General features: G+C 39.2%; 1 protein-coding gene across 12 annotated transcripts in view; it reads right to left on the bottom strand.

The window, feature by feature from the left end:
* LOC113053035 (microtubule-associated protein 2) overlaps positions 1-15,398 on the bottom strand; it is an 86,687-nt gene that overhangs the window by 8,387 nt on the left and 62,902 nt on the right. For 3 of the 12 annotated variants that reach the window (XM_026217644.1, XM_026217643.1, XM_026217645.1), the window contains 9 exons: positions 13,636-13,710; positions 5,595-8,321; positions 5,199-5,399; positions 4,564-4,701; positions 3,634-3,692; positions 2,688-2,873; positions 2,327-2,471; positions 1,754-1,810; positions 541-860 (listed from right to left, as the gene is read on the bottom strand). In XM_026217644.1, the coding sequence (XP_026073429.1) occupies positions 541-860; positions 1,754-1,810; positions 2,327-2,471; positions 2,688-2,873; positions 3,634-3,692; positions 4,564-4,701; positions 5,199-5,399; positions 5,595-8,321; positions 13,636-13,710 (3,908 nt within the window). Of the gene's footprint in view, positions 1-540; positions 861-1,753; positions 1,811-2,326; positions 2,472-2,687; positions 2,874-3,633; positions 3,693-4,563; positions 4,702-5,198; positions 5,400-5,594; positions 8,322-9,437; positions 9,729-11,571; positions 11,788-13,635; positions 13,711-15,398 lie in introns of all 12 variants that reach the window. The other 9 variants (XM_026217637.1, XM_026217633.1, XM_026217642.1 and 6 more) reach the window with 6 other exon arrangements.

Consider the following 15,398-nt stretch of genomic DNA (forward strand, 5'->3'; position numbering starts at 1 on the left):
ATATATATATATATATATATATATATATATATATATACACAGATGAAATATAACATTAAAGATAAATGTAATGTCATGATTTTGACAAACTAATGTATAAAACAAATGAAAAGTGTTCTAGCGATTATCTCCGATTCATTTCAGAATGAAATTTTGCTATTTAGAGTAAATATTTAAATTGATTTAAAAAAAATGAGGTAAAGTTTTGTAGCATGCTTTGTGTCATGTCATAAGAATAAATGCCATGTCATAAGAATAAATTACCTTCCAGTCAGGGAAGGAACAAGCCATTCTATGATGAGTGAACTGGCCTGACAGCTATTATGTGCCTCCATTAGTATGCACACAGTGCACTGGCAATAGTGATGAGTGCGAGACACAGTAAAGCACACTTGAAAAGACAATGTGTCCACAAGGGACAGAATCGACCCTGAAGGTGCATTACAACAGCAAGAAAGACAGATGGGGAGGGCAAAAGAGAGTTGGCTATATGCACCAGCTGAGGTGAAATCAGAATGAATCATGAGCATTTGGACTTGCCTGGCCCCCCTTGGGCTGGTACTTGATGTTGTCAATAGAACGGATCTTGGATTTGACGTTCTTGAGGTCAGGCAGTGGCTGGTTAATGAGGCGCAGCTGTTTGGGTGTAGTCGCCGGGGATTTTGGAGGTGTTCGGATGATGGCCACTTTCTTTTCCTGGGACAGCAGGCTGAGAGATTTGGGGGTGCCCGGTGTGTGGGGGGTGCCTGGAGTACGGCAGGAGTAGCTGGGAGGGGTTCCAGGGGTGACGGCTGTGGACCCGGGCATGCGGGGTGTGGAGGTGCCACTGCGGGCCGAGCGGGACCGAGTAGTCTCTGCGCCTTCAGTGGAAACAGAACTTTTCAGCTTAAACGCTCAAAATCAGGAAGTGCAACAACAAAAAACGAATGTGAAGATGACGTGTTCATATGTCCTCACAGAAAATATACAGTGGAGTCTAAAGTCCATTGGCATTTGTTATTTTTTTATTTTTTATCCGCATATCAATTTGAAAAAAAAAAAAACGATAAAAAAGACTGTTTCCACAAAAAAATTAAGCAGCACTACTGTTATCATTATTAATAATAAGAAGTGTTTCTTGAGCACAAAATCAGCAAATAAATAAATAAAATAAATATGATATTTATTATTTAACATATATATATCTATAATGAAAATAAGTCTGAGTCTTAATAAAATAATAAAACTGAGTTAATATCTTATGCAATGTTGCTTCTCATGCAAGTGCATTTTTCTTTAAAGATTTTTAGATCTGTTTACTGGAAAACAAGTAAAAGAAGACCATTCATAGGATCATTAAAAAGTAATTTGTTGCATTTCTTGCAGGCTTTTGGTCCCCACTTTATATGATGATGATAATGATAGATATGAAATCGTATTACTGAATTTTGAATACAAAAATGTTTAATGGGCCTAAAATGGCACAAACACAAAGAAAAATGAATTATACTCTCATGCATAATGGGAAAGGTAAGGTATAGACAAAAAAGTGAAAATATAACAGTACCCATAAAAATTTATTCACCTTTTTGGATTAGTAAGTTTGGATGTGATTGATAAACATTGTGTTCCTAACGCTGTAAAAATATGCAATGGAGGTGAATAATATTCTATGGCACTGTATTTTTTATGGTGACTGTATCCTTGCACAGGACGGCAAGTATGAAAGACTGGCAACAAACAGATCGAAACATTAGGGACTAATACTCTATACCTGTCATACTATGAGACCTGCCTGTCCTGTGCTGTGCTTTGACTTCAGTACGGAAAGCTACAGGAGCAGGGGGAAGAGAAGGGGTGAGTATATAGTAAGATTGAACGTGTCCCATAATAGATCCAAATGTGTCCGGAAAGCTTTAAGGAAATTCTTCAGGCACTTCATGAAAAGAGTTTAGATTAGTGCTTCCTTCAATAATTTTGCCAGCACATACTGGCTTTTGCAATAAAAACATGCAATATAGATCACATTTCTTGGATTAATTTGATTCTACAGTAGTAAGTTGTGTACAATCAAATCAGCCATAATTAAGTCCGATCAGTGTCAAATATTATTATTATTATTATAAAGTGGTTGTACTTGTATTAAAAATTAAAGATGCATATTGCTTATCTGCTAGTTATTTTGACTTATAAGCCACTTTATTCCAATTTTAGAAGTATTATAGATGCCAGGATGTGCATTAAACAACCTGTTAAGTGTCCATTACATTTCTATCATTCTATCTAGAGACAGAAACAATAAAAAAAATACATAATGATTTTACAGATACAAGAGAATGCCTCTCACATGTGGGTCTGCGTGGTGCTGTTGACCCAGAGCTGGTAATGGAAGTGGAACTCTCCTCATGATCAGCCATGTGTGGGCGGCGGGTTCGTATGGATGCTGGCCGTGGAAGGGACGACCTCTTCTCTGGGCTCCGAGAACCACCATCCTGAGGACAGAGTCATTAATCTTGCTGTAATCATGGTAAACTTAATAAGATAGTTCACCCACAAATTAAAATGTACTGTACTATCCCTCATTATTTTTTCCAAATTATCAAAATGTTATGGAAAATAAGTCTTTATTTGACATGTTCTTTGAAAGTTCTAGATTAGTTAGTATTGTGCAGAACCAAATAGCTTTTCAAACCTCACTCCCTGCTTACCTTTACAGCACATGAATATAGCAATACTTTTGGGTCTGCTGAAGAAGGGCGGGGCTCATAAAGATCTACCTCCACCAATGGGCTCCTTTTATTGGAGGAGCTGGCCGAGTGCGGCCGGGCTGGCAGCAAAGCCTCCGCCCGAATTTTAGAGGTGGGGATCTTTGTTAGTGTTGTGGGATTGGAGGTCTATGATGAGAGGAACACGGACAGATGAGTGATTCATGCACAGTGAAAATGAAACCAAAAAATGATATGAAAATCAGCATGACAGCATGTTTAACCAAATGAAATGAGCAACATATGGCCACACATTCGGGGATACAAGGGCATTTACCAGAGTTTTAACCAGGCATTTAACCACTCAGGAATTAAAAATGAGCAAGTAAAAAAGAATAAAATGTATCTAGATCTTCTAAATGTAGTATTAGTACATGGGCCATTAAACTGCTTGGGGGGGGGGGGCACAATGTATCAATTTAAAGTTAAAAGGAAATAAGGCAAAAAGGTCATGCAAACTTGTAAAACAAACACAAAACAGATATAAGATGGGATGTGCAGGCAATACAAAGAGTGGAAACCAGCCAGGCATCTGAGGTCCAAAAATACATCTATATATTGAATTCTTGGTACCACCAAAAATTATGCTGTTACAAATGACAAAAATGTAAAAGAGGACCTTTGGTATGTTTGTGTGTCGTTTGTCAATATTATTGATTTTTGTGAAAGGTTTTGAAGTTGATTAAAAAAATGATAATAATGATTCCCACTAAAACAAAAACCAAGCCACAATTTGTGTCTTTCGTCATTAATGCTGTTATTTCTGAGTGCTTGAGCAGGTCTCTATTATATAGATTTTACTATCTACTGACAACGTATTGATAACCTAGATTTAGACTTGAATAGGGATCATCATATTTGTACGATTGAAATCTAACATGATGCTTACAGATGCCCGGTCTCTGGAGGGCCTGGCCACACTGAAGGGCAGTCGACCATCTGCAGACACTGCAGAGTGAAAGAGAAGAGAGGCTGAGAATGATTAAGAAATACATACTGTGACTATGACCAAGACCACTGAGTTATATGCTCTCCAATTAAAATAAAACCAAACGAACATTACACACAATCAAATACACTGCAGAAGCAATCTTGTATAAAAAAGAAATTAATTGTATTACATACGAGGCTGTTCAGTAAAGGCTAACTGGGCCATTGCAGCAATGTATCAGATGTCTACCATAAATTCAAGCACAATTCCCTGAAAGCTAACACTGGAACTTGATTATGGCACAGTAAGTTCCTTTCCTCTAGATTTCTGCACACGGAACTCACTCAAACCACCAGTTGCCTGGCAACCAGTGCAGTTAGTCCCTTAATATTGTATATAACAAAATAGAAATATTATAAAACGAAAGGAAATAATGATGACTTGAATAGTGATGCTGCAACTCATAAATTGTCTAACACATTTAGGTCAAGATGACATCCCTAAAAAAATATTCCACACACACACAAAGAGTGATTGGATGCACCACATTTTCACAATATTCGATAAGCAGCAACGCTTTGAAAAGAAAGCTAAGTGTAAATAAGCATGGAAACAGAGAATACTGTACATGCAGAAAACAAAAAGAAAGGTCAAGCTATAAGAAACTGAAAACAAATGTATTGTTATAAACAAATGTATTGACTAAAACACCAGTGGGCCTCATTACGAACACTGCACATACAACTTGCATAACTAATACAATCTGCTATACAAAATACATAAAAAGAAAAACAAATCCGAATGACAAGCATCATTCTTAAAATAACATGCCACAATGCCCATGTTTGCCAGCCACATTGCAAAACAGCTTCTTGTGACAGAGATCACCTGTGGGTTTCCGCTTAACACACGGGTGATGTTGGGTAGGTCTAGGATGCCTTACGGTAGACTTTAAAACACTCTTCCGGGAAGGAGAGCATGTCTGAATATCAGATTTTTTTGTGAGCTCAGCCTTCTTAATCACAGCTACAAGAGGGAGACACAGAATCAAGGACAGGCACAGCAGTAATACAGTTCAGGACAACAGGCGATACAGTCACTGACCTTATCAATGAACAAATAATGTTTTACTAAAAGACTTATTTAACATAGATGTAATGAAAAAAAAGTTGGTTGAAGCATGAGAATCATGAATCATAATATATCTAAAATTGCATGTACTTTGCATGCACACTTTCATTTGCCTCAAAAAATAATAATAATAATAAATAAATAATAATAATAATAATAACAAATTAATTAATAAAAAAGTTTTAATTTGACTTAATACAAAGTTTTAGATTTGATGCATGAAATCTAACCAAAATGGAAATAAACATTTAAACATAAACATTTAAACATTTAGTTTGCTGAAAAACATTAAAGGGCTATATGGAAATGTCATAATAGTAAAAACAATACAGAATATGCAAAGAAAATGAACATATAAAACAAAACTAAATTTCACTTCCAGCAACAAAAACCTTTTTTCTTCTTCATCTCATCCTTCTGGATGGGTACTGGCTCCTTGCGAACAGGTTTGCGTTCAGGCGTGTTCATTCGTCCTCTGGCCCTGCCACCTTTGGCCCTCTGTTTCGCTGATTTCTCTACATGTGGTTTCTTGACAGGGCTCATCACTCTGGGTAGAGGCTCAATATTCTCTGTGGCCATGCTCTTATCATCATCTACATAGTACATGGGGTAAAACAGGCAAGCTACTCTTATATCAGGACATAAACATACATTTACTTGCCCTCACAGAAATGAAACAATCTGACTGTAATGTTTTAACTATCTTAAAAAGATAGGAAACAGATTAAGCTGAAAGGTTTTGTCATTTGCTGAGCAAATCTCATGCAAAACAGATATTAAAATCACACCTTGTGTATCCACCCAGGAGCTGTCTAAGATGGAGTCATCCATGGTAGTTTCATCTTTGTAGTCATCATAACTTTGAGTTGGGGCCTCACTCTCTGGTACTTCTATCTCTTTAGCTGGACATACAGGAGGCTCAACAGGCTCTGGAACATCTACGACTTCCTCCAAACTGGGAGCCTCTATCTCTACTTCCTGTGCCATTTCCAGAGCCGCCTCCTCCTCTTCCTCCTCTTGGAGGAGCTGTGGATGTTGATCCTCAGAGGGAGCTGAGAAACGTACACTGTGTCCAGAGACTTCGCTTTCATCAATGGTCTGCACTACCGTAATAAAATCATCTTCCACTGTCACTACTGACTCAATCGCAGCTCTAGGCTCAACAGTGTCTTCTGCAGCCTTGGCCCCTTCCAACACTTCCTCGTCTTCCACTTCTTCTTTCTCAATCACTTTTCCCCCTTCATTTTCATCTACATCCTCATCTGGTTCAGTTGTATCTACAACTAGCCTCTCTTCCACATTAAGAGCTGGTTTTGGTTCTGGCATGATCTCATCCGGCTCCTTAGCAAGCTTTACCTCTTCCTCTACTTTTTGAATCACCATGGTATCAAGAGGAGCCTCGTCTGTCTTTGAAGGAGATGGCTGAGGTTTCTCCTCAGCAACTTTATCTTTAAGGAGTTGCACTGAGTCTTTCTGCTTTACCTCTTGCTCAGAAGGTCTCTCCTCTCTAAAATATTTCTCAAAAGACCCAACAGGAGATAGCCTATTGGGATCTGTTTTAAGAGACTCTTTCTCACCTGGTGATCTAGGTTTTTCAGTGTCACCAACATGCATTTTCTCTTCGTCAGTAGCACTTTCTACAGAAGATGCTGGGGATGGTCTGATAGGCCGAGCAATTCTGTCCTTTGCAGCTCCAGTGAGCTGGTAGGCATCCTCTGCATCCACCTCTTCATAAGCTTCCTGATGTACAAGGTCTGGTTTATTCTTCACCTTCTCCCTGAGTTCCTGGAGCTCCCGTTCCTCCTCTACACTCAAAGGTCTGTCCTCCATCTCCAATTTGCGAATTTGCCTCTCATAGTCAGCTATTTCAGCTTCAGTTTCAGCTGCAAGTTTGGAACCTGAATCAATATCAGGCTTTGCTTCATCAAGAGTAACCGTCACCTTTGGTGTGATAAAGGTTTCAGCTTGTTTGTCTAACTGTGCTTTCTCATTATCAGGTAAAGTTGGACTCTTGGTTTCTTCCAAAGTTTCGGTCTTCAAAAGATCAGACTCCTCTTGATTGGTCTCTCTAGAAGTTTTTTCAGAAGGTGCACTTTCAATTTGAATGGAATCTTGATTCCTTGGCTTTCCTTCTTCTGGTTTTGCCTGTGGTGTAACAACTTCTGTTGCTTCCAAATCTTCAGTTGATAGACACTCCTGTTGTCCAAATGCAACAAGACCAGTTTCCTTCTCCTCTGATATCACAGTGTTAAATATTTGAGAAGAAGAGTCCATTGGACTGTGCACATCTGCAGGCGATGGCATGGGACCAGAGTATTCACTAAAGACACAATATCCTTGCTCCTCCAACTTCATTTCTCTCTTTGTAGCCATCTGGCCCTGGTCACTTTTGAACAAATGTGCAAAAGAATCACTTACTAGAGAAGACATGTCCATTGGGACGGACTTCCTCCTCATAATCTCTGAGTCTGTGTTGTCAGACGTCAACCTTGATGGGGTACCTGCCAAGTCCAGCATTTCAGGTAGGTCGGGGGCCATGACAGTGCCGTTTTTGTAACAGCTGTTACCTTGGACAGGTGATTCTGGAGACTCCGTCTGTGGACTTGTCTTTACATTAGTGACTGTTGTCTGGGGGGGTGAAAATGATGGAGTTGTGGCAGAGGCAGTTGTCTCCAGAATCAGTGGCGGAAACTGAGGAAGCTTCTCTACTGAGGGAGTGGTGACAGGAAGGTAATCAGCAGATTCATCAAGGCTCCCACAAGTATGAGACATGATGTCAGTGGCTAATGGAGAGAAGTTTCTTGGACGCCCTTGGGCATCACCATGATCCATTGCCCCAATGGTGATATTTAAAGAGTAACTTCTTTGCTCTAGAGCCAGTTTTCCAGGAGACAGTCTGCATTCATCTCTTCTGTCTACAGGTGAAGTGGTTTGTAGTGTGTCTGCACTACTTTTTGGAATATCTGGTTGAACTTCCAAAGACTGTGCTTGAGCCAAGGTGCTGTAGCTGATTTCAGGAAGTTGTAGGTTACCAACAGAGTCCTTTTGTTCTTCTGATGTAGTACTTAGCTCATAATACCCTTCTCCTTGAGACCCGGAGGCATCTGTCTTAATTGTAGTGGTCTCAAAATAAGCAGACATGCCAGATTTTTCTTTCATGTCCACATCTGTTGATATTTCTATTTGTTTGTCTTGAATCTGCCCTGATTTGACCTCAAGGATATTGCTGGAATCACACGTTTCGGTTGATGTCTCTTTTACAGCACCGCTTTGTCCATCCAGCTTTTCAGTTGGAGGCTCGCAAGGTTCTGTGTCATGAACCTGGTAACTTGGAGGGAGTTCAAAGTCCTCCACGGGGCATGTTTGAGCAAAGGCGCTTTCCGGCATATCTGTGTCTCTGACAAGGCTCTGGTAAGATGGGAGATCATCATCTAGATGCATTGCAGATTCAGTGAAGTCCATGCCAATGGGATCTGTCCTCTCACTGTCTAGTTGTTCTGCTTCCATCTTCACAGCTGAAAGCAAATCTCAAGTAGTCTGCATTGTATTGTATTATTAATAATTCAAAGTACAATACATTTGCCAGGCCAACCACCGCACAGACAAAGGCAAAGCTCTTGGTCAAATGAACTTCCACTTTCAAATAGCAGCAGCCGATGAGACACACATACCAATTCAGTGATGGAGTGATGGCATGGATATGACAGGACCAGCATGCAGACCCAGTACATTTAATGTCGCGTGGATGAGGTCCAGAAAATGAGGATGGAATATCCAAGGAGGTGGTCCAAACAATACTGACGTCAGTATACCAGCAGTAAGATGGAATAGCTCATCTAAAAACATCTACCAAATGCATATTCAGAGATTATGGAAAATGCATAGTGGATCTGATTTTCATTTTCATATTATCAGATATTACACTTAAACATTTAGCTATAAATGTCTTAATTTGCCACTGAAATAATACAGTATTATTAAATATTCAAAAATTTTCTGCATTTCACATAATTAAGAGAATAAAAAGCACTTATGTAAACCATGTGAAATGACAATGCTTTGAAAATAATGAAAAAAATGAAATACAATTTAAATTAAATCAACAAGCTTAGCTTTTCAAATGCTTTTGAAAATGAAGCATGACAAAATATCACAATTTCACAAAAAGAGAGGATTCTCATAGAATCCCACATGTAAAAACACAGGTGTTTTGTTGAAGCATGCATCAAAAATCACCCACAAACTGGCAATGTAGCTGGCAAATAAAAATTAACTGAGCAATGGACAATAATATATGGAGGAGGTCGACCTGGCAGCAATAGCATCAACAGAGAAACAAGCTGTAAAGTTCAGAAAAAGCTTAATCAAATAGCTTGCAGACAGCAGTTGCTATGGGAAAAGCATTTAAGAAATTAAGAAAGACAATGACAGACAGACACACAGCTCGGGCCACAGAAGCTGGTCACCATCAAGCCTGTGTTGCCTTGCAGCATCAGCAGATAGAGGAGATATTTGAGCCATTCACCCACAATCCTTTAGAAAGCTTTCACGGTGGTTTGGCTTTGCCTTTTTTTTTTTTTTTTTTTTGACGGGAGAGAGAAACATGCAGGTTGTGAGAAGGATGGACACACCTTCTGCAAGGTTTTCTTGCCCCCCTGTCTCCTCAGCTCCCCCATTAGGGGCCTCGTTAGCAACAGTAGCTGTCTGTTTGTGAACCTCAGCCTGCAGGCCGGGCAGAGCCTGGGCCTCGCCTATGACCTCTGCCCGCTCTAGGAGCTCAGTTGGAGATTCCTGCTCAGGCTCCTCTCCACTCCACTGCTCCTCTTCCTCCTCTTCCTCTAGAGCTGCTGCTGTTGCTGCGGCTTCTGAATTCTCCTCCTCTTCCTCCTCCGCAGCTGAGAGACTCTCTATGGTCTCCTCTTCTTCATAGAGAGGGAGACAAGTGGAAACATCAAGACTATAGACAACACAGACTTGGATTATTTGGGAATAAAAAAGGTGGGACACTTTCAGCTCTATCAGTTATGAGGACAAATCCAATGGCGTTTATGACTTTTGTAGAATGTATTTGTGCAGTTTTCTCTGACCTTGAGTATTTGAAGAGGTGTTAAATGAAGATGAATAAGGAAGATGTTCGTGCACTTTAACCAAACTCTCATTAAACTTGTTCTTCCTCAATATACCTAATTTATCAAACCTACTTGTTTAGTAATGTATTTGACAAAAAAAAAACAATACGTTTTGATCACAGATTTGCTCTGTGATATGCATCAGTTAATTTTTCTTTGGCTTTGTTTGGAATTATTTTTTTAATTAGAGGAACAAAAAAAGACAAAATACTGGCCATATTTTGTCTAAAATTAAACTTGTTTGCAGAACTGCAACCTACATCCAACAACAATTTTCAGCAGAAAACCAAGCTTGCTTCTGTGATATTGCTTAAATCAGTTTTTCATTTGGTTCTTTCCTATTTCCCTATTCTCTATTTTTTTATTAATTAATAAAAAAATCTAAAAACTCATAAGAAACTGATTATTTATATAAAAAATTTACCTCTCAGTTACATTATTAATGCTTATTTCAAAAGTTTATGACAAATACTCTACATCAGCTCCTTTATATATGTTCAAGAGACAGAGAGAGAGAGAGAGAGAGAGAGACAGAGAGAGAGAAAGAGAGATGAGGAACAGCAACAGTCTCTGCTGGGAGCCAGGCTAGATATGGAGAAGCAGACCACACCAGGCCATATCTCAGCAGGATGCTACAGTGGAACGAGGGATGAGAGAAGACAGTATATGAGGGTGAGAAAAATGGAGAGGAGGACAAAAACGAGCCCTACTTCAATCATTCAATTCAGTCATTAATTGTACTGCAACATAGGCTGTAACATAAAGTGTGTTGTCAGTTTATTGTCTTATTTTGTACATTATATTTCTCATCACATTCAATTCAGATTGCAAGCTCACACCTTTAAGCAATGAAGATGTTATGATACCACAAAAAGATGATTTTGTTCCAGTATTTTCTAAGTTCTTGTTCCCCAACCCTAGTTCAATTGGAAACACAACCCACGGTGCAAATAATCATTTTGGTGCTGAAAGTGATTAACCTTTCTTCACCGATGAAATAAGGTCAGAGATGCTTGTGTGTGTGTGGGCCACCATGTGAAGAGCTGAAAGTCTAACTGTGATCTACAGCATGTGTACATCAGCAGGTTGGAGAAATGAGAGGGGCCAGTTGGGATGAGCACGTTTTGGGCCAAATGAGGAACAATCAAAAATATAAAATGGACAAACAGGCTAACATACGGGCAGACAGATGCAGAGATAAGAAGACGGCAAACAGGCAAAGAAAAAAATGTGCACAGCATGCACAAATGTCCTGCTGATGTTGCAAGTCATTTGGATTTAATTTTCAGAGTCAGTGATTTTCCTCCTTAAACTGAGCACCTCACAGCAGCAGAGATTTTGTCTAAAAGCAAGCTTGTGCCTGTTTACCACACGGCATTAAAGTTGTGCAAAATCCAAATGACTTGCAATGAACAAGGTACAAAAACAGACACCACCCCCACATCAGAGTGTGCACGACACAGTAGAGACAAAAGACAGAAAGAGGCAGACCAGAGAGAGAGAGAGAGAGCAAGAGTGAGAGAAAGAGAGAGAGAGAGGTGTTGATGCTGAGCTAAAGAAAGAAGTAGAAGGAAAGAGATAGAAAAAGGAGGAGGGGAGGAAAGAGAATGGCAGAGAGGAACCATGCGAGGTTCACCTTCAATCTGTCTAAACGCAGCGGCCTGCCCTGGGGGGCGAGAGCCAGAGCGCGTCCACTCTGGGCTGAATAAAGGGTGCTCATAGTATTCCTCGTCAGAGTGGTAGGGGTCATCCTCAGGCACAGACACTGAGATGGAGGGGGCGAGGAACTTGCACCTCTCGCGAGAATTTTGGAAGAAGCGGAGAGGACCTGCTTCCTCCTCATCCCCTACATCTACAAATAGACAAAAGGAAAAGAACTGCAGGGAAATCTGGAGAAAGAGACAGAGACAGAGAAAGAGAGGAAAACGAAGGAAGCTAGAAAGGGTGGAGCAAGTAAGAGAAGAGAGTAAAAAAGGAGGTGAATCAAAATAAGATAAAATTGAGAAAGGAAGGGAGGAGGTAAAGAAAGAGCCAGAAAGAGAGAGAATAAAGAGCTAAAAAGTCAAGTGGAGAGAAGAAAACAATATAGGAGTATGTGTACGAAAAAGGGAAAGACACACCGAACACAAACACTGTGTCAAGAAACACAAGTTGTGACTGCAGTGGTGCTATGCCATAACCAGATTCTGAACATCTTGAATTAATTTTTATAGGTTTGTTTTGTGTGAGGAAGGTCTAAAACAGATGAAACCGCATCAGTATTAAGTGTCTGCTTAAAGTCAACGTGAATCAACATTCACAAACCATTTTACTTCTGTAATATGAAATATGTATGAGTGAAACACTAATAAAAATATATATACAAATTCTAGCTGATACCAGTAAGAAAATCATTATTTTCATCTTTTAAACAATAACTGATGATTGGTCATTATTAAAATTCAATATGATATGGCATAAAAAAAATGGAAAATAAAAACCCCAGAAATATATATATATATATATATATATATATATATATATATATATATATATATATATATATATATATATATATACAAAAAAAACACAAATTAATAATTTGTCTCTAATCAACTGATTAATTGTACTTGATAAAATAAAATAAAAAGTTGTTCTGGGTCCATTATATACATTTAATATAATTTAAATGTTACAAGTGAATTTAATGTTACCTTTAAATGAACCTTATATGACAGCAAAGATAAAACACCTAAATATAAAAATAGGTGAACATGAACAATACAAATAAACATTCGATTATGGCCATTATAAACCTAATATGAACCCATAAATAAAAAATAAGAAACAAATGTAAATTTTGATTTCATGTTGACTTTAAGTAGGTGCTTAATGACTGGCGTAGCTCCTCCTGAAGGCTGTTAGTGATTGTGTTAATGAAATTAACGTTTAGTTTAGTAGCTTCAGAGAGTGATCTGAGCATGGCATTGACCTACCACAGGCAGTACAGACGGACACAGTCAAAATGACGAACGAGCACAAGCCCACAACATCAACAGCACCTACGATACAACATGCAAAACTATAGACAGGGACGCACAGAGGAACTGGGAGAGATTTGGAGCAATAAACAGATCTGGTTTTGGAGAGAGGATGAGCAGGCAACCTGAATGCCACACAGTTTCAACAACAGCCTGGAAATATCAGCTGCAGGTGAGACAGCACAGCATTCAGTTTAAGGTTTAAGGCTTTCATGCAGGGCGGAGTCAAAATCCATGGTCGGGCGGGGTATAAGGAGGGGTTGAGTTTGATTGCTTAGGAGGACTGGTCACTTTGGCATGAGTTTTTCATCAAGACAAGCTCCCGGAGTTAGCAATGATGAAGATGAGGCCATGTTTAAGAGCTGGAGATGCTGGATGAGGAAGAGGAGGTTGACTTGAATGATGTCAACAAAGGAGGCAAAGTTGATCCTGCACACATAACTCCATCAATCTTTGGACCAGTCCCACAGATCAGCAGAGCGTGGACATCTGTAGGGCACTGTGAGAGGGGTGAAATCAGCCTGGAATTGATGGGACTAGCAGGTGTCCCCAAATAGAACACCCTCATTCAAGCCAGGGTCAGAGGCTGACTGTAATACTCATGGAAAAAAGGTGTTCAAGTTCTTTCAGTTTGTTTCTCACCTCACCTCTCTCCATACACACATCAAGCATGACCCTACCTGGATCCAAAGGCCCAAAATGCTCTGCTGCTGGGGACGGAGGAGGTGAGGGTGGCAGGTTTGCAGAGTCCTCCACTACAAACAAACAGAGGAAAAGAAGAAATCAAGGCAATGTTCAAGATCAACACATCTACAGTTTGGGCATCCCATTATGGGTTTATTCCAAAACCTAGTGGATTGCCTATGAAACAAGAATGTAAAGGCATCATAAGAGGTTTGAAGTAAAGTTCTAAGTTTCCTCCGAATATTTTTGTGCAATTTATTTCACATTCCTTTCCGATCTTTGTGCATATATAAACTACCATTCAAAAGTTTAGGATCTGTCTTTATATATATTTTTTAATTCAATTAGGACACATTAAATTGCTCAAAAGTCACAGTAAATATATGTATAATATTGCAAAATATTTCTATTTAAATAAATTGTGTGGCACTGAAGAGTGGAGCGATGGCTGAAGAGAAATGGCCCCAAACTTTTAAAAGTGTATTGCAGCTCAGAAGTGACATTTTCTTTTGCTAAATTTCTGTTAATGCCCACACAAGAAAAAGAAACCATGTGAAACCCAATGGTCATGTTTTAACAAGGAAAAGTAGATTCATGAATGGATAAAATTGTATCATAAAATGCAATTAGCTTGTATAAGCTTATAAAGAGACTCCAAGGGGCAAGGAGTTTAATAACAATAGATTTTAATGTAAACCCCCCCATGTGAGAGTTACAGTATTTCTAAGGATTTGCTGAGCGGAGAGGAGTCTGGGCTCAGGATTGGTATGCTGAAATCTTTGCCGTCTCTAATTCTTTGAGCTCTTCTGACAGACTGACTCAACATCAAGTGTGCAGAAATCATTATCTAATTTTTGCTGACTAATTCTGCCACAGCAAGTGGAAACTTGGAGCTATAGATTCTATTTAATTTTTCTTTTTAAGTCTGACAGTGAAGCATCTGATCATTTTGGACTGAATTTGTAACATAAATAAAGGATAACTTCAAATTAGCAAAACTGTAAATGATCTAAGTTCATGTGTGCCATTATAAGCAATGCATCTCTACTATTTTAGCTTTCTAATAGCAGTGAAAAATTTTGCATTATCACATGAAGTACTACAATAAGTTTACATAAATTCATAAACTAACGTCACCAGCATGCTGCACAGTCCTCAGAATGCCACTGTCAAAACACAGAAACTGCTATAACAGTAGCAACACATGCTCACAAATGAACAATTGAAAATCAAGAAAGCTCAGACAAAACCACATCACAAAAGACATGCAGCATGACCACAGAAACCAGGAAAAAAAAGTCCACCCCTTTTTCCAGGAAGCCGTAGAGGACAGAGAGGGCTAAGGGCTCATCCTAATGCTGACCCTCTCTACCCTCTCTGCACCACACACACACACACACACACACACACACACAAACACAAAGAGCCAGGGGCTGGTGGGTACAGAAATCAAGCAGAGAGAAGCTGGGACAAGCCAGCTGTCAAGGCAGAAATGCCATTATGAGGGAAAAGAAAGCACCCTCCTGATGGTTTCCACACAAAGCGAGGAACAGACACACAGAACAAATGATATGATATGATCACATGCACTGATAGGAAAGCAAAAATAAAACTTATTTGAGTGCTGTCTTTCCATGTTGTGTTTGACAACCATGAAAATACATAAACATTCAAAGGAACAGATCACCTGAAAAAGAAAATGAACTGAAAATCTTGAAATCTGCACTAGCTCTCATTGGTGTGTGAGAAGTAGTGATGT

This window comes from Carassius auratus, chromosome 34 (assembly GCF_003368295.1).
Source record: "Carassius auratus strain Wakin chromosome 34, ASM336829v1, whole genome shotgun sequence".
Lineage (NCBI taxonomy): Eukaryota > Metazoa > Chordata > Actinopteri > Cypriniformes > Cyprinidae > Carassius > Carassius auratus.